This window comes from Papio anubis, chromosome 11, assembly GCF_008728515.1.
Source record: "Papio anubis isolate 15944 chromosome 11, Panubis1.0, whole genome shotgun sequence".
Taxonomy (NCBI): Eukaryota; Metazoa; Chordata; class Mammalia; order Primates; family Cercopithecidae; genus Papio; species Papio anubis.
In genome coordinates, this window is record NC_044986.1 from 65,837,902 (window position 1) to 65,854,515 (window position 16,614).

Genomic DNA, 16,614 nt, shown 5'->3' on the forward strand with positions numbered 1-16,614 from the left:
AAAAGACCAGTCTGTAACCGTAGAATTGCCCCTGGTTCCTGACAATATCCAATCCAGAGCAAAGCCCCAATTCTTTAAACCTTCCCCCAAACCACAACACAGACACAGATCCAAATTACATTTTTTTTTTTTTTTAGAACTTTAAAGTTTCCTTTTTTGAGACAGGGTCTTACTCTGTCACCCAGGCTGGAGTGCAGTGGTGCAATCTTGGCTCACTGCAACCTCGGCCTCCCAGGCTCAAGAGATCCTTCCGCTTCAGCCTCCCTAGTAGCTGGGACTACAGGTGGGCATCTACACCCGGCTAATTTTTGTATTTTTGGTAGAGATGGTGTTTTGTCATATTGCCCAGGCTGGTCTCCAACTCCTGGGCTCAAGCGATCTGCTCACCTTGGCCTCCCAAAGTGTTGAGGTTTTTAAATAGAGGTGAAGTCTTGCTGTGTTACCCAGGCTGGTCTTGAACTCCTGGGCTCAAGTGATCCTCCTGTCTTACCCTCTCAAAGTGTTGGGATTCCAAGCATGGGCCACCACACCAAGCCACTTTCCGAGATGCCCCATGGGGTGTGTTCTTCAGTGTTGCAGTGAGTCAGTAAAGCCCGACTTTGTTAGATTACAGGTGTGTTTCTGGTGGTCTTTGGTTGGAGTACGTTGAAAAAATATAAAATGAAAAATTTCCAATATTTAACTCATTAATTAATTAGGGAGTCAGTAAGAGACTGTTTCACATTTTTTTTCTTTTGCCTTTTTTCAAACCCCATTACACTGAGCAAAGTAAGAAATTTAAAAAACAAAACAAAAACACTTCAAATGACAATCTAAAGAGCAGACAGATACCTAGGCACTAGGCAGTCAGGGAAGCTGACATGAGTGTCTGAAAGAGGGCTGATTTGTCTGCTGCCTTTTGCAGTTAAATAGGAAAAAAAGAAAGAGGGCTGAGTTGCATCTGGAAGGGTATGCTACACAACTTACAATATTTCATTGAAAATATAGCTGCAGGTTGGGTGCAGTGGCTCACACCTGTAGCCAAGGCAGGAGGAACTTTGGGAGGCCAAGGCAGGAGGAACGCTTGAGCCCAGAGTTGGAGACCAGCCTGGGTAACGTAGTAAGACCCAGTCTCTACAAGAAATTAAAAAATAAAAAATTAGCCAGTCCATAGTGGTGCACACCTGTGGTCCCACCTACTTGGGAGGCTGAGGTGGGAGGATTACTTGAGCTTAGGAGGTTGAGTCTGCAGTGAGCCATGATTGGGGTAGTGCACTCCAGCCTGGGTGACAGAGCAAGACTCTGTCTCTTAAATTAGAAAGGATACCTGGTGATCTATTTTTGCCTGTTTCACAACTGTTAGTGTTAATTCTTCTATCTTTTCACACATATGCCAATACACACACACACACTCTTAAAAAATAGGAATTATACCATTTATATAACATGACAACTTGTTTTTTTGATTTAATATGAAACAGGTATCCTTCCTCATCATTGCATTTAGACCAACCTCTTTCTTTTTCCTGGCTGTGTAGGATTCCAGCATATGTCTGGATTGCGGTTTACATAGCCCATTTGATCTACACTTGGATTGTTTCCTTTTTCTGACTTGCACGTCATGCAGTAAATATCCTTGTATGTGTGCCTTTGTGCACCTGCATGACTATTTCTCAAGGACAGATTCTGAGCAATGAGTTTGATATTTTCCGTTTTGCCCTCTGAAAGGCCATAATGCTTTAAACTCCAAAGGGAAGAAGCTATTTGATCATTGCTGCTTGTCTCCCCTATTCTATGATTCACTCTAATAGTATCTGTAAAATGGGTAGAATACTTTCCCTTCCTTAGATCTCATGTTTCAGATATATCCTTAATAGCAGAGGTTTAGTCTGTGAAGGAACATTCATTACGTTTTTGTAGGCTGGTAAGAAAACCATCTAACATGATAACCAGGGCTCTCTGACTGCAGTGCAGCAGACAGAACCAGCAGCATTCAAGCCAGGCATAATGATCCTATTCCTAAAGCTGTGTCCCTTTCTTTGCAAAGGAATTTGACCTGGACGTGGTGGCTGTGGTCAACGACACAGTGGGCACCATGATGACCTGTGCTTATGAGGAGCCCACCTGTGAGGTCGGACTCATTGTTGGTGAGTTTCCTGGAAGGTCTCTCCCTGGGGAAGGGAAGGCTGGGCTTTCCCTGTTTTGTGGAGCCTTGGCCCGGCAGCTTGGTCCTCTGTATGGGGTAGTCTTATCTGTCAGTATCGTTTCCTGACCACCTCCAGAGTTCAGGGCTGGATGAAGGCTGCAGAGTCTCCAACGGGGGCCGGGGGTCAGGGTCTCTTTCCTAAGACACCCATAATGCTACACATTGCTTATGATCAGACTGTCATGAACTGAACTCTTGAGGAATGAGGCCCCAAAAGGCTCACGTGGCTTGAGTGGAGACAGGTACCTGGAGCGGGACTGGCAAACATGGCAGCTCTATGGGCCTTGTATGGAGGGGCTCTGGGCAGGTATTGCAGAGGGATGGGGTAGGGAGGGAGTCTGAGGCTGGAAAGGAAGTAGAGAGCACTTCCCATGCTGACCATGCTTAGAGCATGGAAAGGGGCAGGATGGTCTTGGGCACCAGTTTGCCTTTAGCAGCCACTGTTTGTGCTTGGTCCCAGCCACTGAAGGGGGTTGCAGAGAGGTGGTCACTGCAGCTTGTTGCCTTGTAATCCAAACACATTAGGGGTCTGGGCCTCGAGCACATCGTTCCTGAAGCATATTGATTTGGGCTATGAGGAAACCATTTGTCCTGCTGGTCCTGCTCCTCATGTCAGGGGATGCTGGGAAAGACCCCAGAGAGTTTCTTAGCCAACATCTGCAGACTCTGCCTGGCCAGTGAGCAGTGGCACCCCTGCTACGGAATCAGTTGCTGAGCATCTAGAGCTTGGGAAGAGGCCCCAGCAGGCTGCCTTCCAGGTGCCAGGAAGAATTTTTCATTCATTGTTAAGCCACTTTTCGCTTCTGTTGAAATTAAAAAAAACTAGGGAGCAGCTCTTGGTGAAAGGTTGTTTGGGGCCTGGCTTTCTCCACCCAGCCCCTCCCTTTCTTTCTATGAATGGGCTTAGGTATGAAATGCAAAGCTAGGGGCCCCACCTTCCCTCCTGGGAGGTAGACCCGCCTGTTTCCTGGCACCAGGCTCCAGCTACATTTCATAACTACTTCTTCTTTCCTCCATCAATTGATCTCTTTGCTCAGGACTCACATAGGCAAGATGTATAGTTTCCATGTTTTGACTTTCTTTGCATCTCCCACTCCCATCATCTTCCATTTTTGGAGCTCCTCTTCTCTCAGTTTTAACCTTGGGTGAAAAGGGGGCTGAGAAAACAAAGAACAAACATCATCCAGCTGTACAGTCTTTGAACTCTACTTAAGTTTCTTCAAAGGGGATGAAAACTACCAAAGCCCTTTTGGTCTGGTCAGGGGGTGTGTCTTGTGTCCTCCTGATGAAGGTTCACCTACATCCCACCCTGGATGGGTGGATGGTGCTCCTGGGTGCATCATTAGCATCATCCTGGGAGCTTGTTAGAGACGCAGGCTCTCAGGTCCCGGCCCAAGCCTCTTGAATCTGGATCTGCTTCTTAGGGTCCCCAGGTGATCCAGGTGCATATTAAAATATGTGTGTGAAGCACTCTTCCTGGGTTAGTTGATTGGTTTTTAAATGTCCAGTCTATTCAGTGAGACAAGTTCAGTGACCACAAGCTTGGATATCATGGCAATTAAAATTGCTGTGAAAGTTGCAGGATGCTTGCCTTCAGTTTCTTAGCTCCTCTTGGGCTGGAACAGCAGTCTGTGGTCCTTCTATTTTAAGCGACTCTTCTCTAGGGAGTTCAGGAATGGAAGTCAGAGATTCCTGAGCCCCTGGCAAGCATATGCCAGGTTACATGTGTGCGGTGTGTGGGTCCACCCAGAGAAAGGTGTCTTTTTCATAGAAGAATCATCTGATCTTCAGAGGTCTGATACAAAAAGGATGAAAAACCATTGCTTTTGAAAGCCCCCCTTGAAATGCTGAAGACACTGTCCTGCCCTGAACTGTGGGCTTCATCCCAAGATATGTAGAAAAGCTTATTGAGCAGGCATAGTCCATGACCAACCATCCTTGTCAAGAAAAGATAAGTGGGCCTGGGCATGGTGCCTCACGCCTGTAATCACTTTGTGAGGCTGAGGCGAGAGGGTAGCTTGAGCCCTGGAATTTGAGATGAACCTAGGCAACATGGCAAAATCCTATCTCTGCTAAAAATTTAAAAAAGCCAGGCATGGTGGTGGTGCCTGTAGTTCCAGCCACTTGGAAGACTGAGGTGGGAAAATCACTTGAGCCCTGACTTGGAGGTTGCAGTGAGCCGAGATTGCGCCACTGCACTCCAGCCTGGGTGACAGAGCCAGACACTGTCTTGAAGAAAAGAAAAAGAAAATAAGTGAATATCCATAGTATAATAGAAGATAATCCCCTAATATTTTATACACATACATATAGGCATGTATGTATTGTATAGGCATGTATGTATTGTATAGGCATGTATGTATTGTATAGGCATGTATGCATATTGTTGTGTGTCTATGTATATATTTTTTCTTCTGGTCTGAATGTTGCCTAAATCTCTACCGTGCTTGCTCCATCTCTCTTTCCAACATAAAGCAGTTGCAAGACCCCCAAATGCAAGGCCACCGCTCCTCACTGCCCCTTTGTGTGTTCCAGGGACTGGCAGCAATGCCTGCTACATGGAGGAGATGAAGAATGTGGAGATGGTGGAGGGAGACCGGGGGCTGATGTGCATCAACATGGAGTGGGGGGCCTTTGGGGACAATGGGTGTCTGGATGATATCAGGACACAGTACGACAGACTGGTGGATGAATATTCCCTAAATGCCGGGAAACAAAGGTAACCCCGCCTGGCGGAGAGGGCACCCACAGTCGGGATGGGGGCAGCACTTGGCTGCATTCTGCCACTTGCAGTGGAAGAAGTTTCTAGGAGGAGAGGTGTGAACAGAGGCTTCAAGACTGGACCCCCTGGCTCACTCCTGACCTTGGCCTTTTGGACAGCAGAGAACCAGGGAGGACAGACCCCCAACATGGTACAAGATGGCCTGGGGTTGATGCCTGTCTAGGGGCCACCTGTGACTGTTTTTTAGCCTGGAGGATTCTGGCCTTCCGATCCTCTTGCTGTGTTCCTTCCCCATCAGAATAACAAGGGGGTGGGGTGAGGGTGGCTGGGTGGCAGGTTGGGGTGAAGCAGAGGCCCTGTGGCAATTGTACTTCCCTCTGCGAGCCTCCTGCACCACCTAGTGGCCGTGTGGAGCTCTGCAGCTCAGGTCTCAGGGACCATGTCCAAAATGGCAGTGTCTGCCATACTCCGAAATGAGACAAGTGACCCTTTGTCCCAAGCCCCCAGGAATCAGGCCATCCTCTGCCACAGCCAGGATGAGTTGGTCCAAGTTGTCTCCCAGGAGCAGAAAGAAGGGCTGGAGTAGCACCCAACACGAGTCATTCCCTAGCCCCCTCAAGGTTTTTGCTGTTTCTGAATACCACCTATGCTGTTATTTACTTAGTGTTTTTCTTTAAATCAGCTTATACTCCTTTTTTTTTTTTTTTTTTTTTTGAGACGGAGTTTCGCTCTTATTGCCCAGGCTGGAGTGCAGTGGCGTGATCTCGGCTCACCACAACCTCCATCTCCCGGGTTCAAGTGATTCTTCTGCCTCAGCTTCCCCCAGTAGCTGGGATTACAGGCATGCGCCATCACACCCGGCTAATTTTATATTTTTAGTAGAGATGGGGTTTCTCCATGTTGGTCAGGCTGGTCTCGAACTCCCAACCTCAGGTGATCTGCCTGTCTAGGCTTCCCAGAGTGCTGGGATTACAGGCATGAGCCACCACGCCTGGCACTTATAGTCTTTACTGACATTTAATGAAGGAGGAAAAAGAGGGAGAAACAGTATTACCATAAAGAGATGGTAACTATAAAATGAGTATAGTGAAGAACTGTGTTATTCAAGTCCAGCTAGATGCTGTCGCCTACCAAAGGCCCTGAGCTAAAACCCCCTTTGGCCCGGGTGCAGTGGATCATCAAAGTAATCCTAGAACTTTGGGAGGCCAAGGCGGGCGGATTGCTTGAGCTCAGGAAGTTGAGACCACCCTGGGCAGCATAGCGAGACCCCATCTCTACTAAAAATTAGTAACAATAATAACAACAATAATAGTAAGATCCTCTTGGTTAAAAAGGGGGGAATCAGCAAGTGTTGGAAGGGGTTAAAGACATGTCAGCACCAAACTGGGGTGGTCTTTGTGGTGGAATGAGAAGGACTGGATGGGACTTGGTAGTGGTGTCCACCCCTCTGTGATTCCATTGTGTTTCATGTTCTTCCATGTACCACATGAAATAGGAGGAATCCTGGAGTATCCGAATTCCAGGGGACTCTTCTCAGCTTTGGGACACTGGGCTTGGGCATATGCCGTGGAAATTAATCAATCCTTTGTTATTCCTTGAGACCCTTGAGCATGGAGAGGGCAGGAAATTCAAAGTTCCAAGAACAGGTTGACCTCCAGTGTGTTGTGGCCACTGAATTCTCCCTTCTGTGTGGCTTTGTCACTCTGCTGTGGGCTTGACCAGTACTCTGGGTATTTGCAAAACCTTTAGAAAAATCTAGGAACTTTCCTTTTTTTTTTTGGTCTTCTTGTTCCTTTAAGACTTAGCCCAGTCATTTGCTTATTCTGCAGGTATTTTTTGGGCACTTTACTGAGGGCCCAGTGCTATGCTATGCTGTGCTGTGCCCTGGGGACTCAGAGCTGAAAAAGGCACACATGCCCTGTCCTCTTGGGGCTGTCACTGCAGCAGTGGTGGTGGGAGGCAGTGAGCTCATGTGTGTTATGAAGGAGGAGAATGGTGAGGTGTGTGGGAACCTGAAACAGGCAGGTAGAACCCAGGATGGAGGAGGACGACAGGCTCTCAGGGAAGTGCCCTTGGGGCCGAGAGCTAGAAGGTAGCTGAGGAGGGAGACCAGTCTAGCGGATAGACATGAATGCTGGTGGTGGTGTTTCTGATGTGAGAGAGTGGAGGACCCCCTGGTCCTCCCACGCTGCCTCTGCAGCAGAGCACAGGGCTGGGCACTGGCTGTTGGTGATGCGTTTGAGGGGCAGTAAGAGACGCGGAGTGACCTTGAGACCAAGGGCTGACAGTCCTCCTGGCCACTTCCCATAGACACCCCAGGCCCCTCCTCCTGTCTCAGGTATGAGAAGATGATCAGTGGTATGTACCTGGGTGAAATCGTCCGCAACATCTTAATTGACTTCACCAAGAAGGGATTCCTCTTCCGAGGGCAGATCTCAGAGCCGCTGAAGACCCGGGGCATCTTTGAGACCAAGTTTCTCTCTCAGATCGAGAGGTGAGTGGGCAGTGCCTTCCCTGCCAGCACCCACCCTTCAGAGGTCTCCTGGCCAGTGGATTGTGATGGGGGTGGTAGGGACCCTAGGGGACATTGGCCATTTTTGAGGATGTTTTTTCTCCTCTGGAATAGCAGACCCTGGGCATTTGCATAGTGAAATCTTACAATTTTATTATAAATTAATTTCCTTGGCCTGGCGCGGTGGCTCACGCCTGTAATCCCAGCACTTTGGGAGGCTGAGGCGGGTGAATCACGAGGTCAGGAGATTGAGACCATCCCGGCTAACATGATGAAACCCTGTCTCCACTAAAAATACAAAAAATTAGCCGGGTGTGGTGGCATATGCCTGTAATCCCAGCTACTTGGGAGGCTGAGGCAGGAGACTCGCTTGAACCCAGGAGGTGGAGGTTGCAGTGAACTGAGATCGCGCCACTGCACTCCAGCCTGGCCCGGCAACAGAAGGAGACTCTATCTCAATAAGTAAATAAATTACTTACTTTCCTTTTATCCATCCTTTATGTTGGGGCATTATATTGATTTATTTGAAATTATGTGTGTAAGAAGGTTATATGGATTCCATTTCAGATGGTAAAGGTGCACTACACATACTTGAATTGGGGGTGCATAGGGCCCACCCTGGATTTATCTGAAAGGCAGCCTGGGGTTCAGTGCCAGGCCACCTAGGAGCTGATGCCCCTCGGCAAGTTGTTCCACCTTCTTTCTACTTTTCTCCTGTCCAGGGAACGTTTCTTCCTTGCCTTTGCTGTCTTCCAAGGCACACTGTGTGAGAAGGAGGAAAAATGGTCAGAAAAAACAAAAGCAATTGTGCAAATATTGTGTTCTTTTTAGAATGGTCATAATAACCTAATGTAGGCTCTGTGTAGGCTGGGCATGGTAGCTCAAGCCTGTAATCCCAGCCCTTTAGGAGGCTGAGGCGGGTGAATCACTTGAGCTCAGGTGTTCGAGACCAGCCCGGGTAACATGGCAAGACCCTGTTTCTACAAAAAGCACAAAAACTAGCTGGGTGTGGTGGCACATTCCTGTCGTCCCAGCTATTTGGGAGGCTGAGGTGGGAGGACGGCTTGAGCCCAGGAGGCGGAGGTTGCAGTTAGCTGAGGTTGCACCACTGCACTCCAGCCTGGGCAACAGAGACAGACCCTGTCTCAACAACAAAAAAAAAAAAAAAAAAAAAAAAAGAAAGAAAGAAAAGAAAGATATTAAACCTTAAACAAAAAAAATCTAACAAGCCTATACATTGCTCTTACCCAGGCAAAATGGTTTTTAAGTATACAGTTCGGTGGCATTAAGTACATTCACATAGTCGCACAGCTATCACCACCATCCATTTCCGGAACACTTTTCATCTCCTCAGCTGAAGCTCTGTACTCAGCAAACACTAACTCCCCATTCCTCCCTTCCCCCACCCCAGCAACCACCATTCTACTCTCTGTCTTTTTGGATTTGACAACTCTGGATACTTCATATAAATAGAATCATATAGCATTTGTCCTTTGTGACTGGCTTAATTCACTTAGCATAATGTCTTAAGGTTCATCTGTATTGTGGCATGTATTAGAATTTCCTTATTTTTTAATTTTTTTTTTTTTTTGAGACGGAGTTTCGCTCTTGTTGCCCAGGCTGGAGTGCAGTGGCACAACCTCAGCTCACCATAACCTCTGCCTCCCAGGTTCAAGTGATTCTCCTGCCTCAGCCTCCTGAGTAGCTGGGATTACAGGGGCGTACCACCATGCACATCCGGCACGCCCCACTAGAAATAATTTTGTATTTTTAGTAGAGATGGGGTTTCCTCATGTTGGTCAAGCTGGTCCCAAACTCCCGACCTCAGGTGATCCGTCCGCCTTGGCCTCCCAAAGTGCTGGGATTACAGGCGTGAACCACAGCGCCCGGCCATCATTTCCTTATTTTTAAGGCTGAGTGATATTCCGTCACACACACACTGCGTTTTGTTTATTTATTCATCCATCCATGGACACTTGGCTTGCTTCCACCTTTCGGATATTGTGACAGATGCTACTATGAACATGGGTGACCAGTATCTCCTTTAGTCCCTGCTTTCAGTTTGTGTGTGTGTGTATGCACCCTAAGTGGAACTGCGGGATCATACGGTAATTCCCCATTGAATTGTTTGAGGAACCACCATGTTGTTTTCCACAGTGGCCGTAACATTGTACATTCCCACCGGCAGCCCGTGAAAGTTCTAGGTTCTCCACCTCCGCGCCAACACTTGTAATTTTCTGGGTTTTTTGAGAATAGCCATCCTAAGGGGTGTGAAGTGGTGTGGAAAGTCTTTTCAAGCATAATAGCAAAGAAAGAAATCATAAAGAAAAATAGCCAAATATAGCTACATAGCATCTATAAGTAAAAAAAAAAAAAATAGTAATCAAACTTAAAAGGCAACAGTAAACTGAGGAAGACATTTGTACTGTGTATGACAAGACGCCTAGCAGGGCATGGTGGGCTTTGGCAGGTCTGGTCTACACCTGCTCTTCTCCACCAGCTGTGTGCTTTGCGATGCTCAATTTCTCCCAGCCTCAGTTGCCTTATCTTTAAAATGGGAATAATCATACATGCATTGGTTGGTTGAGGAGTAAGTAAGGTAATGTATGTAAAATATATGTTACATGATAAGTCCTCCAGGAAGCCTGGCTGGTCTTCAGTGTACCATCCTGGTCATCATCATCTCTTTCAATTTAATATAAACAAGACAAACATACCAGGAGAAAAGTCTTGAGACATAAGAAGTAGTTTATATGGCCAAAAAACAAATGGGAAAAAAAAAAGTCATCCTCACTAATAGAGAAGAATATAAATTAAACTATAGTCTTGTGATTATGATGCCACCTTATAAAACTATCTAAAGTTGTAAAAAATGGTCTTTTCCAGTGAGAATAAGTGTGGCCAAATACTCTGCTGAAGAGAGAGTAAATGGATAAAATTTTCTGTAAGGCATCTGGCAATGTGTAGCAAAAGAAATTTAAGATTTATAAACAAACTTTATCAAATTTGTGAGACTGAGCTGCCCAGGCTGGAGTGCAGTGGCACAATCTCAGGTCACTGCAACCTCCGCCTCCTGGGTTCAAGTAATTCTTCTGCCTCAGCCTCCTGAGTAGCTGGGACTACAGGCACACGCCACCATGCCTGGCTAATTTTTTATATTTTAGTAGAGACAGGGTTTCACTGTATTGCCCAGGCTGGTCTCGAACTCCTGAGTTTAGGCAATCTGCCTGCCTCGGCCTCCCAAAGTGCTGGGATTACAGGCGTGAGCCACCGCTCCCAGCCTAAAATGTTTCTTTATAATAGCAGAAAATTGCAATTAACTTGAATTTCTCCGAATGGGCTAAAGAAATCATGGTGCATCCCTAGAAGGAATATTGTGGCAGCTGTTTCCAATCCTGTTCTCAGATAAGGCTGTGGGAAATTGCTCAAGGCATGAAACAGGAAACAGCAAGAAAATCACATATCAAGGATAATCCCATTTCGCATATCATGAGAAAGCATACCAGCTAGGAAAAATAAACTGGAAGGAAATATATTAGAATGTTAATAGCATTTTCCTAGATGTTGAGATAGTGGTTTAAATTTTCCAATTTTTATTTTGCTAGATTTGCCAAATTCTCCACAATTTAACATGTAACACTTGCCCTTGACTCTGTTTGTGGATGAGTACAGTGACTGGGGGGGGCCATCCTTCGGAGGCGGTCCCCAGGCTGCTCTTGTGGGTCCCACTTCATCCAGCCCTCTGGCTTTTGTCCCCCACAGTGACCGATTAGCACTGCTCCAGGTCCGGGCCATCCTCCAGCAGCTGGGTCTGAATAGCACCTGCGATGACAGTATCCTCGTCAAGACTGTGTGCGGGGTGGTGTCCAGGAGGGCCGCGCAGCTGTGTGGCGCAGGCATGGCTGCGGTGGTGGATAAGATCCGAGAGAACAGAGGACTGGACCGTCTGAACGTGACTGTGGGAGTGGACGGGACGCTCTATAAGCTTCATCCGCAGTGAGTGGGCCTTCCAGTTGGGATGTGCAGAGCTTGCTGGGATCCCTTTGGATTAGGGGGTATCGGTGTGGTTCATGCTGGGGAAATTCCCTGCCGGAGCCCAGCCAGCCTAAAGGCTGTACGTTCAGGAACTGGAGATTATCTGGGACAAGGTAATGAACAGTTTGTAGGGTTTGACTGGGATCCTTAGGGAGATATAGAGAAGTGGCTTCACTTGGCCAGCTCACACCAGTGGCATGATGTGACCCTCACTCCACTCCTCCTAGGCCCTGTTAGGTGGGGGCTGGGCAGTGGGAGAGGAGGTGAGGGTGGGCGTGGGCTCACTCATAAGCCTGGTGAGCTGTAGCCAGGCCAGAGGCTGCGTTGGGTAAGTGGGGAGAGGATATTAAGAAAGGGGAGGAGCCGGGTGCAGTGGTTCACACCTGTAATCCAGCACTTTGGGAGGCCTAGGTGGAGGACTGCTTGAGTTCAGGAGTTTGAGACCAGCCTAGGCCACATAGTGAGACCTTCTCTGTACAAAAAAATTTTGAAAATTAACCGAGGATGGTGGTGAATGCCTGTAGTCCCAGCTACTCGGGAGGCAGAGGCAGGAGGATTGCTTGAGCCTGGGAGGTGGAGATTGCAGTGAGCCCAGATCACGCCACTGTACTCCAGCCTGGGCAACAGAGTAAGACCCTATCTCAAAAAATAAAATGGGAAAGGAGGGAGAGCCACTCTCTTGTTCATCTGCTGAATCAGTTTGCTAAGACTTGAAAGGGCGGGAGTGGTTTGGGCCCTGGGCTTCATGGCAGGGAGGGGTAGGGAGTGGCCTCTCTCTTGTCAGGCGTCTGATCCCCCATGCCAGAGAAGGACATGTGATTGCACTTGCTGTGTGATTGTGATCCACCACATGTCTCAAAGCTTGGCTTTTATGAATAGGGTGACCATATTATTTATTGTCTACACTAAGGTACTCTTGCCAGTCAGGAGTGCTAATAATTATTACTCTGGGACTGTAGGCAAACTAGGACCATCCCAGATAAATGAGACCACAGTGTCATCCTACTTATAAACAACCTCACCCGACTCAGTGTAGACGTTACCTGCTTACCTCATGGCCGTGGCTTGGGGTGGAACCATCTGTCTTGCTCCATCCTCACCTCTGTCTCTCCTGCTTAATAGCTCTCCTTGCCATCAGCTGAGGCAGCACACAGGAGTGGTTTAGGGCTAGGCTTTGGAGCCACATACTCTTGGATTTAACCCTGGCACTGTCACTTAGAATCTGTGTGCAATTGCTTAATCTCTGCAAAATCTCATCTTCCTCATGGGGTGGCAGCCACTGGCAGGACTAGAAATTAGATCTATAAAGTATGGGGCACCTGGTAGGTCCTCAAACTCCTTGGCTCAAGTGATCCTCCCACCTTGGCCTCCCAAAGTGCTGGCATGAGCCACCACACTTGGCCCACCTAATAGGTCCCCAACCAAGGGCAGTGACTACTTTTGAGAGCCCCAAGCATCTTCAGCCTGACCCTGCCTTTCATTTTCAGCCCAAATTGCAAGTATGTAGATTCAGCCTTTGTTCAGATACTATCTTCACTGGAGGGCATTCCTGTCTTTGGGAGCCAGGCTGTTGATGGTTGGGGGCTGGGGGTCTCAGGGCTGCAGCTGGAGGTGGGTGATATTCATTCCTGCGTAGCCTCCTGAACCGATCCAGTGCTTGGTCCGCTTGGGCCTGCCTTAATGATCCATATCGGCCCCTAACATCCTCCTTGGTTTTGAGGTCCCCTTGGAGCCTCAAGCTCCAATGTGGCTGTGTGTGTTATTCATGTCCTAGCCCTCATAAGCCATACAGAGCAGTTGTGTTTGGATTCGCAGTTGGGCCTCTCTGCCGAAAACTGTGACAATGGGATTGACCATAGGCCCACTTGCCTCCCAGCCATTCTCAACTGGCCACAGCTGCTTCTAAGCAGCCTCCCTCCCAACTGCGTTCACGCTTCTTATTGTTAGGTTCAGAGTCTCTTTGACTTCCGATGCTTATGCCCCGATAAACCCATCACAAAGTCGAAGAATCCTAAGTCGAATCATCACCAGTCAGGGGGCTGTCTGTGCTTTGGTGTTTTCAGGTAGGCCCAGCATCTCTCATCTTCCTCCAACTACCTTCTCCTGTTTTCTCATCCTTTTTAGCTTCTCCAGAATCATGCACCAGACGGTGAAGGAACTCTCACCAAAATGTAACGTGTCCTTCCTCCTGTCTGAGGATGGCAGCGGCAAGGGAGCCGCCCTCATCACGGCAGTGGGCGTGCGGTTACGCACAGAGGCAAGCAGCTAAGAGCCCGGGATCCCCAGCCTGCTGCCTCTCCAGCACTTCTCTCTTCGAGCGGCGACCCCCTACCCTTCCAGCGAGTTGTGCTGGGAGACGCCGGCGCCGGGGCCCGCCGGCGCGGGGAGGAAAGCAAAATCCAACTAATGGTGTATATTGTAGGGTACAGAATAGAGCGTGTGCTGTTGATAATATCTCTCACCCGGATCCCTCCTCACCTGCCCTGCCACTCTGCATGGTTTGATTTCGACCTGGTCCCCCACGTGTGAAGTGTAGTGGCATCCATTTCTAACGTATGCATTCATCCAACAGAGTTATTTATTGACTGGAGATGGAAAGTCACACCACCTGATGGGCCTTCTGGGCCTCCAAAGCCCATCCTTGGGGTTCCCCCTCCCCGTGTGAAATGTATTATCACCAGCAGACACTGCCAGGCCTCCCTCCTGGGGGCACTGCCTGAAGGCGAGTGTGGGCATAGCATTAGCTGCTTCCTCCCCTCCTGGCACCTATATGGCCTGGCATCGCATTGTGGTGTGTCAATGCCACAAAATCGTGTGTCCGTGGAACCAGTCCTAGCCACGTGTGACAGTCTCGCATTCTGTTTGTCTCGTGGGGGGAGGTGGACAGTCCTGCGGAAATGTGTCTTGTCTCCATTTGGGTAAAAGGAACCAACCAACAAACAATGCCATCACTGGAATTTCCCACCGCTTTGTGAGCCATGTAATATGACCTAGTAAACTTTGTACCGATTCAAAGACCCGAGTGATGCTTAATGGCTGGGGATGGGGGGACAGGCGGAGGGGGGCGCGGTTTCTTGGGATGTGGCAAAGACCAAACATTGGGGGAGTTTTGTGGCCTTCTGGGTGGAGGAGGTTTTTTTTTTTTTGAGATGGAGTCTTGCTGTCACCCAGACTGGAGTGCAGTGGCACAATCTCAGCTCACTGCAACCTCTGCCTCCCAAGTTCAAGCGATTCTCCTGCCTCAGCCTCCTGAGTAGTTGGGACTACAGGTGCTCATCCCTACATCCGGCTAATTTTTGTATTTTTAGTAGAGATGGGGTTTTCACCATGTTGGCCAGACTGGTCTCGAACTCCACACCTAAGTGATCTGCCTGCCTCGACCTCCTAAAGTGCTGGGATTACAGAACAAGGCCACTTGGCTTCCAGGCTGCTTGGGTTCAGTGAGAGGACCGCAACACTGGTCCCCTCTCTGCCATCCCCACACGGATCCTGCCCTTCATCTTCCTCTCTGCCAACCCCAAGACAAAGGATGAAATGTGCCCTGCCCCACCCCCTCCGCCCCCTCCACCCAAACACAGATGAAATCTTCAAGCAGCCCAGGGTGACTGCACTCTCCCACTCCTGGATCTTTTTTCTTTATTTTTATTTTCTGTAGACAGGGTCTCACTATGTTGCCAGGTCTGGTCTGCAACTCCTGAGCTCAAGCAATCTGCCCGCCTCAGCCTCCCACAGTGCGAGGATTATAGGCATGAGCCATCACTCCCGGCCCATCCCTCCTGGATCTTAGACTGACCCCATCCCTAGGAAACTAACCCTTGTCTGACCCTTTTACTCGCCCTATCCACCCCCACCTCAAGAGATTCCCGGTCCATCCCCAGGCTACCATTTTGGATTCTCCCCCAGCCTTTGGTGGGTTCCGTGTCACTCTGCACCCAAGCACCCTGTCATGTCCCAAGCCACAGTTGCGGCTCTAAGTGGCTTTCCACAGGACTGATTGCCAAACCACCTGGTTTGGTGAGATCAGATTCCCTTTATTGGGGGCATGGTGCTGGTGTCTGTGGAGCAGGGATTTTTTGGAGAACACAGGTAGCATTACACCTTCCAGTGTGCGTTGACAATGTTACATGGTTCTTCTGCAGGGGAACCAGGGCGTGGAGGCTGAGTTGGCAAGCAGGAGGAGGTGTGCCCTTGGGAGGGGCTGGGCCAGACCTGGAGCTTTCTGGGAGTTGAGACAGTTGCTGCTTTCTGCCCTCCAGCTTCTTGCTGCAGAAGTGGGAGTGGGTGGGAGCTGTGCTGCTGCTTTGTAGGTGGCTTTTGTATAAAACAGTTAAGAGTCATGGCTAACAGCCAGGTGTGGTGGTTCACATCTGTAATCCCACCACTTCAGGAGACAGGCAGGAGGAATGATTGAGCCCAGGAGTTCAAGACCAGCCTGAGCAACATAGCAAGACCCCATATCTACAAAAAAACTTAAAAATTAGCTGGGTGTGGTGGTGTGTACCTGTGGTCCCAGCTACATGGGAGACTGAGGCGGGAGGATCCCCTGAGCCCAGGAGGTTGAGGCTGCAGTGAGCCGTGATGGTGCCACTGCACTCCTGCCTGGGTCTCACAGACAGAGACCCTGTCTCAAAAAAAAAAAAAAAAAAGTCCTGGCTACCATGTATTGGGCACTTAATCTGGCCTGGCCTGCTAGCTTATAGGCATGACTCCCATCGTTCCTCACAGCATCCCTGTGAAGTAGTGACGATACTGGGCAGAGGTCACAGTGACTTGCCTGAGGGGAAACAGCTGGCTTTTTTGACTCTTAATCACCATCTACCTGGGCTGTATCTTACATCTTAAATACTGAGACAGAGAAGCCCTCCGCTGACTCAGTCACTGGGCTTCGTGAAATAAGAAGTTTCCTCCTTTGTATCCGCATCCTGATGGTGAGTCAGTGTCATGGTTGCATTGCCCACGGATATGTTTTGTTTAGCTTATGCAAAGTTTACAAAAATGTGGGTCAAATTCAACAAATCTGGAAGACTCACATACAAATGTGGATTTATAGCTTCTCTCGAAAGATTTAGGAATATCTAGCAACAGTGGGCTCCCATTACCATGTGGCAACGCTTGTCCAGAGCTGAGTAGTTCCTGTCCCCTTTGAATGCCTATCCTCTC

General features: G+C 48.7%; 1 protein-coding gene across 4 annotated transcripts in view; it reads left to right on the top strand.

The window, feature by feature from the left end:
- The window catches only part of HK1 (hexokinase 1), a 127,856-nt gene extending 113,387 nt beyond the window's left edge, over positions 1-14,469 (top strand). For all 4 annotated transcript variants that reach the window (XM_009214783.4, XM_017962979.3, XM_003903845.3 and 1 more), the window contains 5 exons: positions 2,027-2,126; positions 4,721-4,904; positions 7,246-7,401; positions 11,182-11,415; positions 13,579-14,469. In XM_009214783.4, the coding sequence (XP_009213047.1) occupies positions 2,027-2,126; positions 4,721-4,904; positions 7,246-7,401; positions 11,182-11,415; positions 13,579-13,723 (819 nt within the window). In that variant the 3' untranslated portion in view covers positions 13,724-14,469. The remainder of the gene's footprint in view (positions 1-2,026; positions 2,127-4,720; positions 4,905-7,245; positions 7,402-11,181; positions 11,416-13,578) is intronic.
- The last annotated feature ends 2,145 nt before the right edge of the window (positions 14,470-16,614 follow it).